This window comes from Trachurus trachurus (genome assembly GCF_905171665.1).
Source record: "Trachurus trachurus genome assembly, chromosome: 6".
Lineage (NCBI taxonomy): Eukaryota > Metazoa > Chordata > Actinopteri > Carangiformes > Carangidae > Trachurus > Trachurus trachurus.
The window spans coordinates 6,228,489-6,246,336 of record NC_139897.1 but is presented as its reverse complement, the minus strand read 5'-3'; the positions used below and the strand labels follow the sequence as shown (position 1 = coordinate 6,246,336).

General features: G+C 42.1%; 1 protein-coding gene across 1 annotated transcript in view; it reads right to left on the bottom strand.

Annotated features, from left to right (window-relative positions):
• Nucleotides 1–288: 288 nt before the first annotated feature.
• The window catches only part of crabp1a (cellular retinoic acid binding protein 1a), a gene marked incomplete at its 3' end in the record, with an annotated part of 415,466 nt that continues 397,906 nt past the window's right edge, over nt 289–17,848 (bottom strand). Inside the window, exons 3-5 of the mRNA XM_083973192.1 lie at nt 17,320–17,498; nt 6,426–6,539; nt 289–339 (exon numbers count right to left, since the gene is read on the bottom strand). Coding sequence (XP_083829318.1) covers nt 289–339; nt 6,426–6,539; nt 17,320–17,498 — 344 coding nt within the window. The remainder of the gene's footprint in view (nt 340–6,425; nt 6,540–17,319; nt 17,499–17,848) is intronic.

Genomic DNA, 17,848 nt, shown 5'->3' with positions numbered 1-17,848 from the left:
CATGAATACTTGATCAATGCATCTGACGACTAAATCCTACGTAAACAGCTGACACCAGGGTTGCAACTTGCAGGTATGGGCACTGAGATATCCAGCTACTGTACTGCAGACACAATACTCACTACAAATAACCAGGTTACAGAGACTATGCAGATTAATGCTTAGAGTTTTTGCACAGGATACTTTGCAAATGTATTAGCTTGTTAGCATGACAGAGTGTAGATGAGACTAAAACGAGTTGTGGTCCAACTGGATTTCTGCCTTGTCTTGATGAAAGTTGCGGGTGCTTCATTCCCGGATGTAAATCCGTGTGCACACGACGTCATCTGCCCCGAAGACCTGGAGGAAACAAGAAGACATTTCTCTATTTTAGACAAATACAATCTGATAAATCTGATTCATATTTGAAAGCTGATTCCTAAACACCTGCAGCAAACACCTCGGAGTGCTTCACATGGTTTAAGGCTGCACCCAGATCAGCTTTAGCTCCATGAGAGACCAGTCCATTCATGAAGCATATGTTCCCATTAAAAGAGGCTCCAGTAGAACAGTGTTTGGTCAATGCATTTGTCAGTCAAACATGTGTAAGCTTACATTTCTGGCGGATCATTTTATGATGTAAAAATGTATTATTTCTTCTGTTGACCTCACTGATAGTAAACCACTGTTCTGTGTCTAATCATCTGGAAATCCTTCTCATCCACAGATGTGGACTTTAAAAACCTCCATCTCCATCTCACACAGTGATCAGACAGTTATGTGGAGTTGTTGGATTTTGATTATTAAGCAATCTTTATACTGCTTTCTGTGCAAGTACACAATGAAAGGTCCATAAAACACTCAACAAAAACATTTAAAAAAAAAACATATTGGGTTTCTATTGAGATGTGAGTTCATGATGAGGAAAACAGTCTCACTACATGTCTAAAGAAATGATGCATGAGTGAGAACATCACAGGCATCAGTGAGTCGAGGCCACGCTGCCAACTGTTGATGATGAAACCAAAAGAAACTGCTCGACGACTGATTTATGCAGACTGGAGTCCAATCTTTTGATGTGCCATCATTTTTCCATTTTATTTTAGCTAATGTAGCAGATGAAGAAAAAATCGACACGGCTCTGCCCATATACTGTTTCCAGACTAAGCCAATTAACCGGATCATGCAAATCGTATGGAAATGTGCCCCACTTACAGTGTGAACTGCCACAGACAATCAGACCATTTGCTTTATGATCACTGCTCCTCCTCTCAGTCTCAGGCTGCAGCTCTGTAAACGCAGCGTTGTGGTGGAGGGTGGGGGCTTCTTTTTTTGGGAAACAGATATAGATTGGATTCGGGTTCAGATGGTTGTTTGGGTTTTTACAGTTATTTGTGCCAGAAGAAAGAGGTTCTCTGGTGCAGAGATGACTCGTGCCTCTCTTCCCCTGAGAGGCTTTAAATTCTCCAAGATTTTTATGATGAAGTATTTATTTAATCTGCATCAAGTTTTCCCAACTGATATCTGGAAATTCGGTTGACTGTTTTGTTGATTATATTGCAGAATCGTCAGTGAAGATGTGTAATAATTCCAGTCACAGTCACATATTGATTATTATTAGAAAATTATTTAGAAGACAACTCTGCTGCTGGAGGAGGATAGGAGCAGCAGCAGTCACAGCGAGGTGCAGACTATTTTGGGCATCAGAACAAGTCTGTCAAAGTGAGACAACTTCTCTCCACTATGACTTGCTTTATTCCCGCAAATATTTTTCTGCTGATATCGGTTCATCCAAAGACAAAGATTTTTCTATTCTGTTCTGAGTGTAGTTTGCAGAGAGCAAGTAAAACTGATTAGAACATTAGATTTACCTTGAATTATCTTTGCATAGTGTATGTTGATTTACATTTGTGATGGTGTATTTGAGTGTATCAGTGTTTGAGTCCACATCCAAGTCCAAGCAGGGGCGTTCCTAGACACTCTGGAGGCCCCAGGCAAGAGGCACCTTGGAGACCCCCCACCCCAACTGTGGCCACAAACATTAACTGTGAATTAATCCAAAAATCTCAAACCATTGGTGATTCAATTTTGCATAGTATGCACAATGTTTTGTGTACACAGACATTGGCAACATCATGTTGTCATTGATATGGACTATAGTTGTCCTGTTGTCCTCTGAGTTCAAGTCACAAAGAAGAGTCAAATGGCGCTTTTCCACTAGCGTGGTACGGCACGGCTCTACCCATTTTATTTGCTTTTCCACTAGCCCCTTGTACCTGGTACCAGGTACTATTTTAGTACCGCCTCGGCCCTCACTGGAAGAGTGCCGAGCGCGACCTCCAACATGAGAATCAAATCCGGAAATTTAAAAAACACAGCGGCAACAGAGACCACTGATCTGTATCGAGACGACCGATCGTGCCGACCCCGCCCCCACTGAGGAGGAACTAAGAACTCAGCTGTAATGGAAAAGCACTTTTACCGAGCCGTGCCGTACCGTGCCATGACTGTGTAGTGGAAAAGCGCCAAAAGTCCCCGACACACACGTCCAAGTCAGACGTCATTTCAAAGTCTGAAGTTGGAGACTTCAGCGTCTGAATAACATTAATGCTCAAGTCCGAGTCAAACTGTGAGTCATCAGTGCTCAAGTTCTTAAGACTTAAGTACCACAGCACAGATAAGTACGCTCTTGACACAGGCCTTCATATTTGTATTCAAAGAATTTATTTTTTCCACTGACAGTGCTTCTTTGCATGCCCGCTTCATCTGTCAGACTCAGACTGCAGACTGCTCCATCCCTTTGTTAGCTTCGGCTCGAAGTAAATACACTCGTACACTGAACGAGGGCTGCGGATTCCTCTAATGGGAACATTAGGATTAGACTGCTTCACAATGGAGAGGATGAAGGGAGCAGGCAGTAACATTTTCATATTGAATGACTGTATTGACGGGCCTGACAGTCTGTCACATCCGTCTGTAAATCTACATTTCTCTCACTTGGTTGAAACATATTTCAATGGTGTTTGGAGGCTTCTTCTTCACTTTGCTGTTAGTTGACTGTCACTGTCAAATGATGCTGTGTGGCAGCTAAACTAGGGCAACTGTCTCTGGTGGACGATGAGCAGATTTTCTTGTTATTGTTGTCATGGGAACAAATACAAAGTTGAAAGCACTTAGAGCCAATGTCATACCATCTAGGCTATCTATTCTTCAGGACGATGATGGAGAGCGACTCTGTGTAGCTGTTTCCTGATTGAAACTAATTTGGAGTTGGTTTCTGTCGGCTGCAGTTTGGAGTTTTGTGTGTGTGTGTGTGTGTGTGTGTGTGTGTGTGTGTGTGTGTGTGTGTGTGTGTGTGTGTGTGTGTGTGTGTGTGTGTGTGTGTGTGTGTGTGTGTGTGTGTGTGTGTGTGTGTGTGTGTGTGTGTGTGTGTGTGTGTGTGTGTGTGTGTGTGTGTGTGTGAGGGTTGGGTTGATGGCGTGACAGCGATGAGGGCCGAGGTGAGAAGAGCAGAAGAGCACACACAGAGGCTCTGCCCGCTGTCACGGATCAATCTCCATTAGCGCGTGAATGCTTCAGCTCCTCCGGGGCAGCCGGGCCGCGGTGTCACCAGAGAGTCAACCTCTGTATCACACTCAAAAACTCTGGGAAAGATTTCATACGCCCTACTCTGCCTCCTTCTGAGCATTGCAGATGTGATTAAAAAACGTTTCTGCTCTTCTTCCCAGAACTGTGATCCAAAGCTCTGCAAACATCCTGTGATGATTTTTTTATTTTTTTTCCAGCATCTAAACATTCTACATTGTTGTTTCAAGCTTTTGCCTGTTGGACATTCATCTTAGAAGAACACAAAGCAGAGCGTGGGAGCCCTCGAACGTTGAGAGAGGGAAAACCGTGGAGTCCCTGAGAAGCTTTGGTCTGGTCGGTCGCTCTTGGACCGCTTACCCGTGCACATTGTTGGTTCGAGGGGGCTTTGGACCCATTGACTCCTGCCCATATTAATCTGGCTAAATACAGGGGGTATTACTGCGATGTCAGCGTAGCAGCTCCTCTTGTTCTCCTTTCACATCTCTCTGCGGGGTGGATGAAAGCTGGGCTCCTTGGGAAACGGCCTCTCTCATTTCCTTTACGGATGGATCTCCAGGGTGACTTCATTCACTCCCTGCCTCGTTTCATTAACCGTTTCTCACACAGAGCACACTAGCTGCTTGAAAATCCCATTTTGATGCACCTGATGACTCCTGAGCCTCCATGAGAATAAAACCACGCCACAGACAAACCATACTGATCAGCTCCCCATCACATCACACTGTCTGCATTCTGTTTTTAAAGGTCCAGTGTGTAAAATGGGGGGAAAACCGTGATATCCAGCATTCAGATTCTAGATTGCAGCGCTCGCTCGCACTCACCCCTCCCGTCGGAAAAGTGACGGTGGCCTCCGCTCCGGGGACAAAAAAACTTGTTTTCCATGAATGGGAGTAGGAGCATGGAGCGATGAGGTGAAGATCTAAACCAGTGATTCTCAAACTGTGGTACGCGTACCACTAGTGGTACGTGGGCTCCTCTAGGTGGTACGCAAAAGACTCACCGAATTAAACATAAATAAAATGACATAAATTTCAGATGCATCAAAAAATCAGGCAACCGCATATTTTCGGCCGAAAATGACCAAAAATGCATTTGCAGGATGTTGTGATGATACCATAGAATAGAGACTGTATAAATACAGGCAAAAACCTGCCGAAAATGCCGACATCATTATCAGCAAACAAGTCCAGGCACCGCTCCGACCACACGTGTATCTGTGTATCTGTTTACCTGTTAGCTCCGTAGCTCTGTTAGCTCCGTTAGCTCGGCTACAGACAACTGGAGCGGCTCGTTGAGCAGCGCTTCAAATAACCTGCGTACTTGTGCACTGTGTACGTGTAAGTTTAGTGTTACTTCTCAGAGTTTTATTTTTACGATCGGGGGTCATATAAACATGAGGCACTGCTAATCTTTTCCGGCCAGTCGTCATGGAAACATGACGCTCTGTCAGTGCTGTGGCTTCTGGACCCGACTGAAAACAAACGTGTATGAGCTGAAAAATGAAACGACGTATCATTGTATACCGCCATTATAATTAGTAATTAGTAGGCTAATTATTATTATTATTAGGGAAGACTGGGGATGGTTGTAACAGCATCACTTTCACCAATAAGGGATAACAGTGTGTAAATGTGCTCCTCCCTGACATTGCATGTGAATTTACATGGCTGTGTCAGTGTGTAGGTTTTACAGCTCAAAAACATTTTTTTTTAGGTCAGAAACTAATTTTTTTTTTTCAAGCCTAAATTTTGACTAGTATTGATACCGTTTAAGTTTAAATTAAGTAACTTGTATAAGATGGAAGAGCAGGTTTTTGGGTGAAAAATACCACCCCCCCCCCCCCGACTTGGTGGTAGGCTACTTGGAGAGGCAAGTATTTTCTGGGGTGGTACTCGGTGTAAAAAGTTTGAGAACCACTGATCTAAACCATTTTACGATATGTCTGCTGTTCCTTCCTCCTTCTTCTTTCCTTCTGCTTTCGTCTTCGTTGGTTTATTAATGAATGCAAAATGCGCTCTCTGACTGGCTGGATTTTCCATTCGGGCTGCCGTACAAACATGGCGGCGCAAGATGGCAACACTCTCTATCTATCTACTTGCCAGGGCCGTTGCTAGGAATTCTGGGCCCCCTGAAAGAATACGAAAGTGGGCCCCTAACCCCTGATTTTTCCACTTTTTTTCTTAGACTATGTATGTATTATCATTTTTTATTTAGCCTACTTTGTTTTGATGCTAATGCAGCATTACTATTAGTTAGGGTCTTGAATAATTCAGTCATACAAAGATTAGACTACTGGGGGTTTTTGTAAATGGTAAATGGACTTGCACTTATATAGCACTTTTCTAGTCACTCGGACCACTCAAAGCGCTTTACACTGTAATGGTCGCATTCACCCTTTCACACACATTCATACAGCTCTGTTCGCAGACAGGCTGTAATTCTAGGGGCCCTACTGGTCACTGGGCCCCTAGAATTATCATCACCTTTCTCCCCTATACAACGGCCCTGATACTTGCTATATGTATATATATATAATAATAACTATAAGGCTACGAAAACCAAACGAATTGGATTTTATAGTGATAATACACTAATACAACAACTACTAATACAAATAGGCCTATATTATGGGTAGTATTCAGATTTTGCCAATAAACCTTGTTAATTACACACTGGACCTTTAACATTTGAATCTTTGTGTTGTTGTTATTGTTGCTGAGCGCTGGCCGCGGCCACAAATATGAGTTAATTGAGAGTCATTAATCTATGAACTCATAAAGCGTTTTCTTTTCTCTCCTATGCAGTAATCTATTAAGAGGCTTCCAGTAAGTTAATGAGTCATTATTGTGTGTGCTCACCAGTGTGAGCTCATCTCCATTCAGCTCCCGGGTCCAGTATGTTTTGGGGCCTTGGCCGTCCACCAGGGTTTGTTGGCAGTGCATCTTGTTCTCTGACTCCCAGGTGGCGAGGCTCTGCAGGGGGGGAGGCACAGCAAGGTGTGAGGGTCAACAGGATGGTGTGAGTGATGGCAAAACACACAAACAGTGATTAATACCACAGCCACAGGTGTGCTCTGTTGCACACTCTTGATCACGCCCCAAACACACACATCATGGTACCTGGAACCATAGCCAACACTGACACACACTGGAGGTTACACAGGTTACATTTAAGTGACAGCTTGTGTTTTGAATCGATGGAAAGGCTTTTTGATCTATTTATCAGGATTTAGATACAGTTTAGATTTTCACAAATTGTCAGAGGTAACCTAATTTTGAAACTGAATGGCCAACGTCAAATTAGGAATTAAATTAGTTAACCTGATTTCCATGGTTTGGTTTTAAAAGTTACCTGATTTATTATAAATCATAATGATGAAAAGCTAATTTCCCCAATTGAATGATGAACGTGAACTTGAATCCACACAAAGCCATGACCTCATCTCCAACCATCACCTTTAGATGGAAGTGGAACAGTCTATGTTGGAGCCCACTATCAGTTCCCATCCATAAAAGTATGTTACACCATCAATGGTTTAAATGATCAACATTAAAAAAGAAAGGAAGAAAGAAAGGTAAATATCACCACCCATACCAATATCCACCATAGGATGTGACCTTTGGTTTCCTTTGTAGAAACATATATGCAATACATGTGCCATTTATTATACAGTCTACTTAAAATAACTCATTCTAACTCAGTAATAACCAGGCCAGACATGAATGAACAAAGAAATATGATATTATAAATCAGTGGCCTGACTGGGGGAAAAAAAACATCAAATCCTCTTAGCACTGTGGTCGGCCAGGGTCCCCATCTGCTAATTCGCTTCAATAATAGTTCAAATGACTTCAACAGGATTAGTCAGAGTCTGACTTCAGCTTTAATTTCTCCTGAAGAAACTGACTCAAATTGCCTATCAGCGTTAAGGGTTCACAAAAGATCAGGACCAAGGTGACCCTGTGGCGCTAATTTGCGCTAGTGGAGAGGATTTGTCATTTTGGTTCAGCTTGGGGTCCATTAACTGCCCTCACGTTTCATTACCTCAGCCGTCCACTGTCCCACAGGCTGTCCTGTCCCGCCACAGGGACAGTCTGGATCGTAGGCTCGTTCACTTTCTGTCTAAGAGGAGGATGAGAAATTCTACTCTCCTATCTCTGTCTGGCCGTAGCGTAGTGTACTGTAGCTAACAGGTGTGGGAGTTTTATCATTGTGTGATTGGGAGTAAGAGAGTGTGTTTTCCAAGGGCATCATCGTCATCGTTGTCATTGTCGTCGCCATCATCATACTGTTCTTTTAACCCTCCTCTTGTTAGCTTTCTGCTACCATCTCTTGTGTTGGGGTCGGTTTTGACCTGTGTCTCCAATCAGCTGTAAAACTAGAAATTAGTTTTTTCATCACTTGGTTACATTGTTAGACTTCCTTATCCATGAAAGGGTAGATTTTAACATTTTGTGTATGGGACCCTGGGCCTTTTTTGTCAGTATACCCCTTGGCTTCAATTGAACCGTCCTCTTGTCAGCTTTCTGCTACCATCTCTTGTGTTAGGGTCGGTTTTGACCCGAGTCTTAAATCAGCTGTAAAACACATTAATAACAATTATTTATCATCCCATTTGTTTCTCATCTCTTGGTTACGTTGTTAGGCTTCCTAAAAGGTTGGTTTTTAGAAATTTGTGAGGGAAAAAAAGTTTGATTTTGTTTAAATATACGTTCCTGACAAAGTCAAAAAGCCTTGATGCAATAAATAAATTCATGTCAAAAACCTAAAAATGGGTCAGTGACGACCCAAACACAAGAGTTGTTGTAGAGCTACAGTACAGGTTTTCTTATCTAATCCAACGAACCCAACTCATTCTGATTGGACCACAGAGCTGCAAAGTGTTTTTCCTCTAAATGAACCCAACTGACTTTTCCTTGTCAGTGTATCATCATAAGCTTGTGACCCCGGTCCAAAGCCTGGGGTTCATCAAAGCTGCCATTGTTTAATCCCACTCAAGCACAACATTTTGCATCCAATAAAATACAAGTCTGGATTGGCCCCTGTGAATCATGTTTTCCCAAAGCTTAGGATTTTTTTTTTTTTTTTGTACTTTGCAGTCCTGTATCTTTAAAACCACTGCCCAGTTTTTTTTTTTGGGGGGGGGGGGGAGAAGCAGCAGCCTCGGTTTGTCTGAGGCAAATGTTAATCACCATATCAAAGGTAAGGGAAGGCATCATGGATCCCTGCAGGCTGCTGTCCTCAGGCTGTGCCAAATGGAACAGCAGGGCTTTTCTACAGTACGCTTACAACCCTCCTTCTGATTTTTTTTCCTAATAAAGCCAGAACCCATAGAGTCAATTAGCTACGGCTCCATTTTACCCTTAGTATCGGTCAGCCTCTGACTTGGATGGATTTTCTCTCATTCTCTCTGCTGCACATTAACTCACAGACAAATTCTCTCTCACACACACACATACACACTACACTCATCCTAGTAACACACTAGAGCTTGTGCACACACATTTAAAACCAAGACAAATTTACCCAGATAGTCCCCTGTGTCCTGTTTTTTTCTTCTCTGTAGTGTTCTACTTCATCAGCTTTGGTTTGGTCTTTCACAGACAGAGAACATTTCATTTCCTGCTTGGTTTAAAGTTTTTAAACTGGAAATTACAACACTTTTTTCCACAGCCTAAAATAACACACTCATTTCCACCTCTGTGCTCATCTTTTCCCACAGTTTGATCACATTATCTCTCTCTCGTATTTCTCCCTCAGCAATTATGCCTCACCCTGAAGGCACCGAATCCGAAGCACAGTAGCTCTTTATCAGATCAGCTCATTTGCTTTTACATGCAACAAATCTTAGCAGTGAGAACAGAGATGCCTTGAGCTGCACTTTCTCTAATAACGACTGCAATGAAAAAATCTGACAGTTCAAAACTCCATTGAAAGAGAACGCACCTTCTTAAATGATGTATTTCTATAAGAATATGGAACAACTTAAAGCCTTCAGGTTTTTGGAGGTGAGGTTCCTACCCAAAATAAATCAACAATAGCTTCACAATTATCAGGTCTATATCATAATTTTGGTCTCAATGCATTGTCAAGACTTTAGAGAATATAACTCCAGTGTCAGTAACATTGTGACTGTTCCTCTGCCTGAGTGAATTGTGATGAACCACAAAAAAATAAAATGTTTATCCTCTGGTTTACACAGTGGAAAACACCATCATAGCAGTGATTCCATGTATAAATATGCCATCAGAAGCTCCTTGACTACCAAAGTAGAAGAGAATATAACAAAGCATATAGATTTTATAAGGGTTTTAGTGAGGACAGTACCAGGCGGACTCTCCATTTGGCTCCTTGGAACAAATATTGTTGTTTTAGTGGCAGCAGGGCTTCTTATTTCAGAAACAGTAGAAAGAAAATACCCCAAACTTTTTCATACAGGGCCTGAACAGGGCCCAGCGGGTCAAACCTGTGTATTGTGTTGTCCTCAAATGACTGATATCTGAGGGAGTATCTGAAATCGTCCCCAAATCTCTGCAAATGGAGCTCTACAGGAAAGACTCCCCTTTATTTTTACATTACAGGATCACCTATAGAATGAATAGACATACATATACAGCACCTTCATCTTGGACGTTACGTTTGTGTCCATTATTTTGACTGGTCTTTTGTTTCTGACTCAGCCTCCCTATGACTCTCCATGTTGCCCTGTGGCAGGTGATTGCCACTACAAGTGTATCTCTATGGCAACCAGCTAGGTTAAAGGCCCCATTAGTCTAATTCCTTCTGCCCAGAAGTGACTCATATTGTTGCATCCTTGAAAATGAAACGTTAGCATTAAGTTGAAAATACTGCAGCATCACCATCTCTAAAAAGTTTTTTTTTTTTTCTTTCAGGCAGCAGAGACTTGTGGTAAACAGCTCAATCCATCAGCACAGGTATAATCGCCTCATTATGACTCCCACTCTGCGCTAAAGCCTGCCCGGTGTCTGCTCCTGTGTCGGTGTGACTGACATGAAACACCTTATCACTTTCTCCTGCAGGAGGTGAGAGGAGGCCGTCTGATCTCACCGCACTCTCGCAGATTAACAGGAGCTTTTTAACCTTGTGGCAGCGTTAATCAGCCCTCTGCTCCTCGCCAGGCACAGATCACTGTGTAATCCCTTTAACCATGGGGGAAGCAGCTCTCAGCCAAAACCCACTTAGCCCTCTCTCCTGCCAGACGCTCCACCTGAGAATCCGCCAACACCCCCCCCCCCCCCCCCCTTCTCCTTCGTCTCCCCCCCGAGTGGCACATGTGCCAGTGTCAGTGGGCGCTGCCTCCCGTAGGTTTAGCTCCAGTCTCGGATACGATTGCAACACAGGAGCACAATGTGCTTGTTGCTGAAAGCCACTGGCTCAATACCCTCTTTGCAAAAAACAGAAAAAATATCCCCAAAAAAGACAGCAACATACAGTATATAGTGTTGGCTTTGTACTCCACCGCGCTGTTGCATCTTTAGTTTGTGCATTCACATCAGTGTTTAACAAAGTGATCAATTTAGGTAACAGTTTAGTTTTATAAGTTTACATAAACGTCAAGCTGCACTCATTATTATTCTGTAGACTTGTAGTTCTTGAGACCGGTCTTGGTCTCAAGACCACTTTTTTTTGGTCTCGGTCTTGTCTCGGTCTCGACAGTATTTGGTCTCGGTCGGACTGGCAGAACGGTCTCGAAGGGATTTGTAGCCTACAATATCCAGGCAGGCATGCTTTTTTTGGGGGATTTCAGTATTTATACGCCTCCTTCAAGTGGTACCAAAAATGCATTTTGTGACACAGACGCGTTGGCACTTGTCCTCTCGCGTTCTACAACTCATGCGGAATAGCAAAATATGGTGTAACTAGTTGGGGTTTTTTTGGTCTCGTTCTCGGTCTCGGTCTTGAGCTCAACTGGTCTTAGTCTTGACTTGGTCTGTCTTGGTCTTGGTCTTGTCTTGGTCTTGATACTCTCTGGTCTTGGTAGTGTGTTGGTCTTGGTTCAGGCGGTCTTGCCTGTGTTTTAACAGTGGATTCTGCAAGGCAGCTTTTAACATGAGTCCATGACAAATTTAGGGACATTAAAGTCTACTCTATTCTATTCTATTCTATTCTATTCTATTCTATTCTATTCTATTCTATTCTGTTCTGTTCTATTCTATTCTATTCTGTTCTATTCTATTCTATTCTAATAAATGGCAGAGACACAGAGTTAAGGAACTACTCGGCGATGTGCATTTGTTTACAACGGAGCCGGCGAGAAATCAATCAATACAGTGGTAGATAACGTATATGAGGTTACGACGTGTATATCTGTGTAGTTTAATCTGTCATAAACAAGAAATAACGGGAGCACGTTTGTGTGGTTGGTGACACAGAGACGAGAGCTGGGACATCGGGTCGGACGCTCTGATCGTGCAAAGTTGGCCAAGAGAAGTGACACACACTTGGAAGGCAGAGAGCCTCCATTCTCCTTCATAACAAGTTAAGCCATTCATTAAACCATCACCATTTTCCCAGAGCTGTTTAATTAAGGTAAAAATGTAACATAGTTAAGCTACAAATCCTGCATAGTTCCTCTTTAAAGCTGGTGAATAGTAAAGCAGCTAAATGCAGATATTTCCTTCAGGAGCTGGTGGAGAAAAAAGAAGTTGGACATTCATAAGGTGGCTAGGAGGAAAAATTATCAACACTGACAATTTTGCTAATTTATAACAGACACTCAACTCCAGAGACACTTGGAGACATCCTCAAAAGGCAATGAAATCCTCTTTAAGTATGATGGAGCACTGAAAGGACACACTCCCTGACTGCACTGTGTTAAAAAAAAAAAAATTTTGGAGGCGAATGCGGTGATGCTGAAGCTCAGACTAGACAAATGGATGTGGCAAATGTGTGATGACAACTTGACTTGTCGCCCTCGTAGCAGAGGCTTCATGTGGTGACAAAGCCATCCAAGCCCTGCCCAGTACCCAGCATGCCCCAGGGCACAGACAGAAGGAGCCACACTGTCTCCTGGGATCTGAAATAGGTCATGTCTGCTCCCCTCCCGACCGTAACACTGGGTTCAAACCATAAAACAACAGGTAGAGATGTAAAAAAAAAAAAAAAAAAAAATCTCACCTTTTAGCTGCAGACTGCTGATTGAAGAGCTTTTATAAACATATAACTAATAACTAAGAAGACGAAATGTTGCGGGTTAGAGACGATACGGACAAAATACTCAGATCAGACACTTAATGAAAAGCATACTGCACACAGTCAATTTGGCAGTGTGGTTTTTGGGAAACACATATCTCCAAAACGGCTGTTGGCTGAAGTTTGTTTCCTTAATGCAGTGTGTGCACGCAGTTACACATTTTCCCCTTTTTGTGTGCAATACTTCTCTTGCACAGGCATGAATATCACCGCTTTCTGCTGCCCAGGAATGTCTGGGGACAGCTTCGATATATTTGAGGACAGGACCAGAAACTGTGCAGTCGTTTTGGAAGAGAGAAAAAACAGTGGAAAATCATAATGTTTATTGTTTTGACAGAGCAGCAGCGCGATGCTCCAGCAGGGCAGCTGCTGAAGTGGATGGATGTCTTTCAGCAGCATTATGCTTGTTGAAATGCAAATTAGATAAAAATTTAATGTGTTCTATGTTATCTGGCTGATAATAATAATAATTTAATTGCATGTCCCTTTGTTATGTCCCTTTGTTCCTTGAATATTTTGAATTGCCTTAGTTTTCAGGCGTTAGGATCTAAACAAAAGGGTTGGTCAGCCACAATTCAGAACATATAGGCATAGCATATAGTCCTCTATAACTCCTATTACCCCTAGGCTGATTGATAGGACCAACACAAAATGTAAACATGAGTCACTGGTGTTTAGAAATGGTTGAAAAGGCAGGAAATTAATTAATTTGATGAACAAATAATGAATCAATGTGAATATAATTGTAACCTATTAAAGGGATAGTTTAACATTTTGGCAGATTGGCCCATTGCCATATAGTTTTAGGAGTAGGTTTGTTACCTTTAATTGTCGGTGCAAGCTATTTTTAGAACAGCGGAGCAGAGTAGTGAGCTGTTTAGAGCTATGCTACAGAGGCTAATGAAATTTCTTGGTTTCCCTCATCAAACACACAATTCAACAACTCCAAAACAAGTTGTGACCTGCACATTCACCACGCTATGAGATAATAACGGAACGTTACGAGATGGAGTTGTTTTCGAGGTAAATTCGTGCAAAACTGCTGATGTGCGTTCCCGGCAGTTTTTCAGCAAGCAGTCTCTGCAATTGCCTCGAAAAACAACTCTGTCTCATAACGTTCCGTTATCATCTCATAGCACAGTGAATGTGCAGGTCACAACTTGTTTTGGAGTTGTTGGATTGTGTATTTGATGAGTTTGATGAGGGAAACCAAGAAATCCCATTAGCCTCCATTGCATAGCTCTGAGCAGGTCATGGCTCTGCTCCGCCGTTCTAGCTTGCACCAACAATTGAAGGTAATGAACCTAATAGGGCTTATGGCAATGTACCAATTTGTGAAAATGTTGAACTATCCCTTTAACCCTAATCCCTTCAGCAGGTGAACATGTTGCCCTCAAAGTGGATGTGTTAGAAGGAAAAATGGGCAGCATAAGGATCTGATCCAGTTCTCCAAGGACGACTGGGTCTCTTTCATCTTGTGGGCTGTTCCCGGTCTGCAGTGGTCAGGATCTATCAGAAGTTGATCCAAGGAAGGAACAGTGGTGAAGCGGCCACAGGCTCATTGATACACGTTTCAGGATACACAGTGCAGCAAAAGGGACCAACACAATATTAGGGAGGTGGTCATGATGTTATACCTGACTGGTGTAGTTCCATTTATGTATAGAAATACTATGGGGAACCTTATCAATATAATCTAGAACAAACTTTTATGCTTTTATCCAAAGCTTCTCACAAGTCCATTTGAAAATATGAGGAGGATCTGCATGGACAGCTTTCAGCCTAGATGCATTTCTTAAAAAAAAAAAAAGCCTCTTAAGAAATATGATATCTCTCATTCACAACATGTATCCAGAGGTTGGAGAGATTGACAAGTTGCTGTGGCTGTCAACAGCTCTGCGTCCTGCGTCTCTTATGCAACGCTCCTCTGCCACACACACTGCAGGAGCTGCTGCTGCTGCCTGCTCTTTATGAAGAGTGTGTACATATAGAATGTCCTGCAGCACAGCATTTTTTCCAGGGTTAGAGTGAGAAACTGCAGATTTAAAAAACCATCCTGTTTCAGCATGACACCATATGCTGACAACCAGCAGTATTTCCCCCCCACAAAATTGCACCTGCTCAATAAATTCTTAATTCTTAAAAAACACACCACAGAGAATCTAATCCACAACATCAGATACGTTAAAGCCTCTTCAATCACATTTCAACTTACTGTCTGCTTTCTGGAAACCTCTATAGCCTCTACTTCTCTAGAACTGCCGTACAGGTAACTTACACCAGTAATGACAAAATGATCATTTAACACTGCAGTGCTACATTATATTCCCAACCTTGTTTATCCAATATCTCCTCTCCATGTCCAAACAAGAGTCTTTTTCTCTCCGGGTTGGGACACTGGTTGCTTAGCAGAGGGCGATAAACAGATGTCAGTCTCTGGACCGTTAATGCAGGACTCTCATTAGCTTATTGAGTCAGCAGCACAATGTTTTTGTCGTGACATCTTGTCTCAGCATTGAGCATTGTGTCCATGTATTAGAATTAAACAACAGCATGTGGAAAAAATGTGAATCCAAGAATGTAAAAGGGTTATATAAAATGATGATTGATGTTATTTTCTCCTTTAAAACTTATACTTACAATTATATTGTATTGCAAAATCAGTCAAAGAAGATAGAAAGATAAATGTAGGTAATAAACCCAAGGAACACAATGTTAGAAGAGAGGACTTAACTGAATAAATCAGAGGGGATGATTTCCTCTGCTCTGAAATAGATTAGAAAAACAGGCGGAGCTCAGCTGTGAGAAAATGATTAGAATTTGTTTTCATATTATCCTCCTCCTCCTCTATCTATTGGAACAACCTGCGTGTTTGTTACACAGTTGATGTCTCAGTGCTGAGATCGTATCAGGAGACGTCTCCAAGGCACCAGTTCACTGCTCTCACATGTTTTTGTACACATTCTCCTTAAAACAGGAGAATGTGTACTATAAGTAAAGGTCCAAGTGCATAGACACTGAAGAATAGAGCAAAGCAGAATTTGTTAAAGTTAAATTAATTTATAAAATGTAAACCTCTCCTAAAAGATAGCAGAGCAACAGAACATATAATGTATGCCTCTGGCTACTTTCCAAACCTGTGCAGCAGCTCTGAATGTGTGTGTGGATGTGAGAAATCCCCCTGAGGGCCCCAAGAGGTTCAAAGAGAAACTCTCATCATCCCAACTCAAGACGCCTTTAATCCAGCCGCACAGGCGTGAGTGTGATACTAATAGATGAGACCATGCGGAGGTTTAATTTTTCACTGAACCCTCGACAACAAAAGCGCTGAGAGATCTCACAAGGCTGTGAATACACACGCATACACACAGAGACGATGTCAGGAGAATCTAAACGATGTGAAGACGTTGTTAGAGGATGCATTGAGCTGGATATGTGTAGGTGTTAGTGGTGCTTTTCATTCATACAGGAGCAGATTTATTCACATACACATCAACTACATTCTGAGGTGCAACAAGAGTTTTAAAACTATTCTAAGATCATATATCATTAAAGGTACTTTATATAAGGGGATAGTTCAACATTTTTGACAAATTGCCATAATCCCTATAGTCTTTAATTGCCTTTAATTTTCGGTGCAAGCTAGTTTTAGAACAGCGGAGCAGAGCCGCGAGCTGCTCAGAGCTACGCTACGGAGGCTAATGGGATTTCTTGAAAACTTCTCTTCAAACTCATCAAATACACAATCCAACAACTTCAAAACGCTCTAGTGGACAAGTTATGACCTGCACATTCACCACGCTATGAGATAATAACGGAACGTTACGAGACAGAGTTGTTTTCGAGGTATATTCATGCAAAACCGCTGATGCTGTCGGGGCAGTTTTTCAGCAAGCAGTCTCTGCATTTGCCTCGAAAACAACTCTGTCTCGTAACGTTCCGTTATCATCTCATAGTGTGGTGAATGTGTAGGTTTAACTTTAACTATTTAAAATTTTAACCAACTTTGAGTGATGCTAATAGATGTTATAAAATGGAAGGCAAGGAAATCAAAACTCAAATCACAGGAAATCAAAGATGATGATGTTTTCTCTGCTTTCAGGAACGTCAGACAAACTCCATTGAAAGAGAATGCAACTTCTCAAATTATGGATTTTTATAAGAATATATGGTCTTACTTGGTCATTTCAACAACTTTATTAACCTGTAAAGCCCTAGGGTTTGTGGAGGTGAGGTTCCTACACAGACCTACCCAAAAAAATTAAGAATAGCACTGAATGCATCAGAAGCTCCTTCAGTACAATTGAACCAAAGTAGAAGAGAATAAAGCATGTAGGTTTTATGAAGGTTTTAGTGAGGACAGTACCAGGCGGACTCTCTATTTGGCCACTTGGAACAAATACTGTTTTAACAAAATGCATTTGACGTGTTGAAGTAGCAACTCAAACTTGCAAACACATTTCTTCAGTGTGGTGGTCTTTCCTTCATGCTACACTCTAGAGTTCACAACATGCTGATCTTTTTTTTTTGCAGCTCTACCTTGCACTTGCGTCCATCCACCGTCTCCTCGTCGAACTCCTCCCCGATGTGGAAGTTGATCTCGGTGGTGCGCACGCTGGTGGATGTCTTGATGTAGAACTTCTCGCCGTCCTGACGGATTTCCACGTGGGGGTTGGAGGCCGCCGCCACGGCCACCTTCCTCAGCATGGCGTTCACCCCTGAGCACGTACAGTATGGGAAGAGGAGGGAGTTGAGTTTCATAATTTTTTTTTAACAAATTCTTTCAGTGGAAATGAGTGGGATGTTTCCCTGCCTCATAAATAACCATATTATATCCTTGGTGGATGTTTGAGGGCTGTTGATCATTTCCCATGATGCCATAATTACAGCACGCTGACATTCCTGGCACTTTTATAGTTTAGTTTTGTTTTTAAACATGTTCCTTGTGGAGAATCATCCTAGCAGACATAATTGTTACTGTTGTAAGTACAGTAATGTGTATTGTCATATTTTACCTCCATGAAAGAATTGTTTCATAATGTGCCATGGATGTTTTTGTGCTCATAAT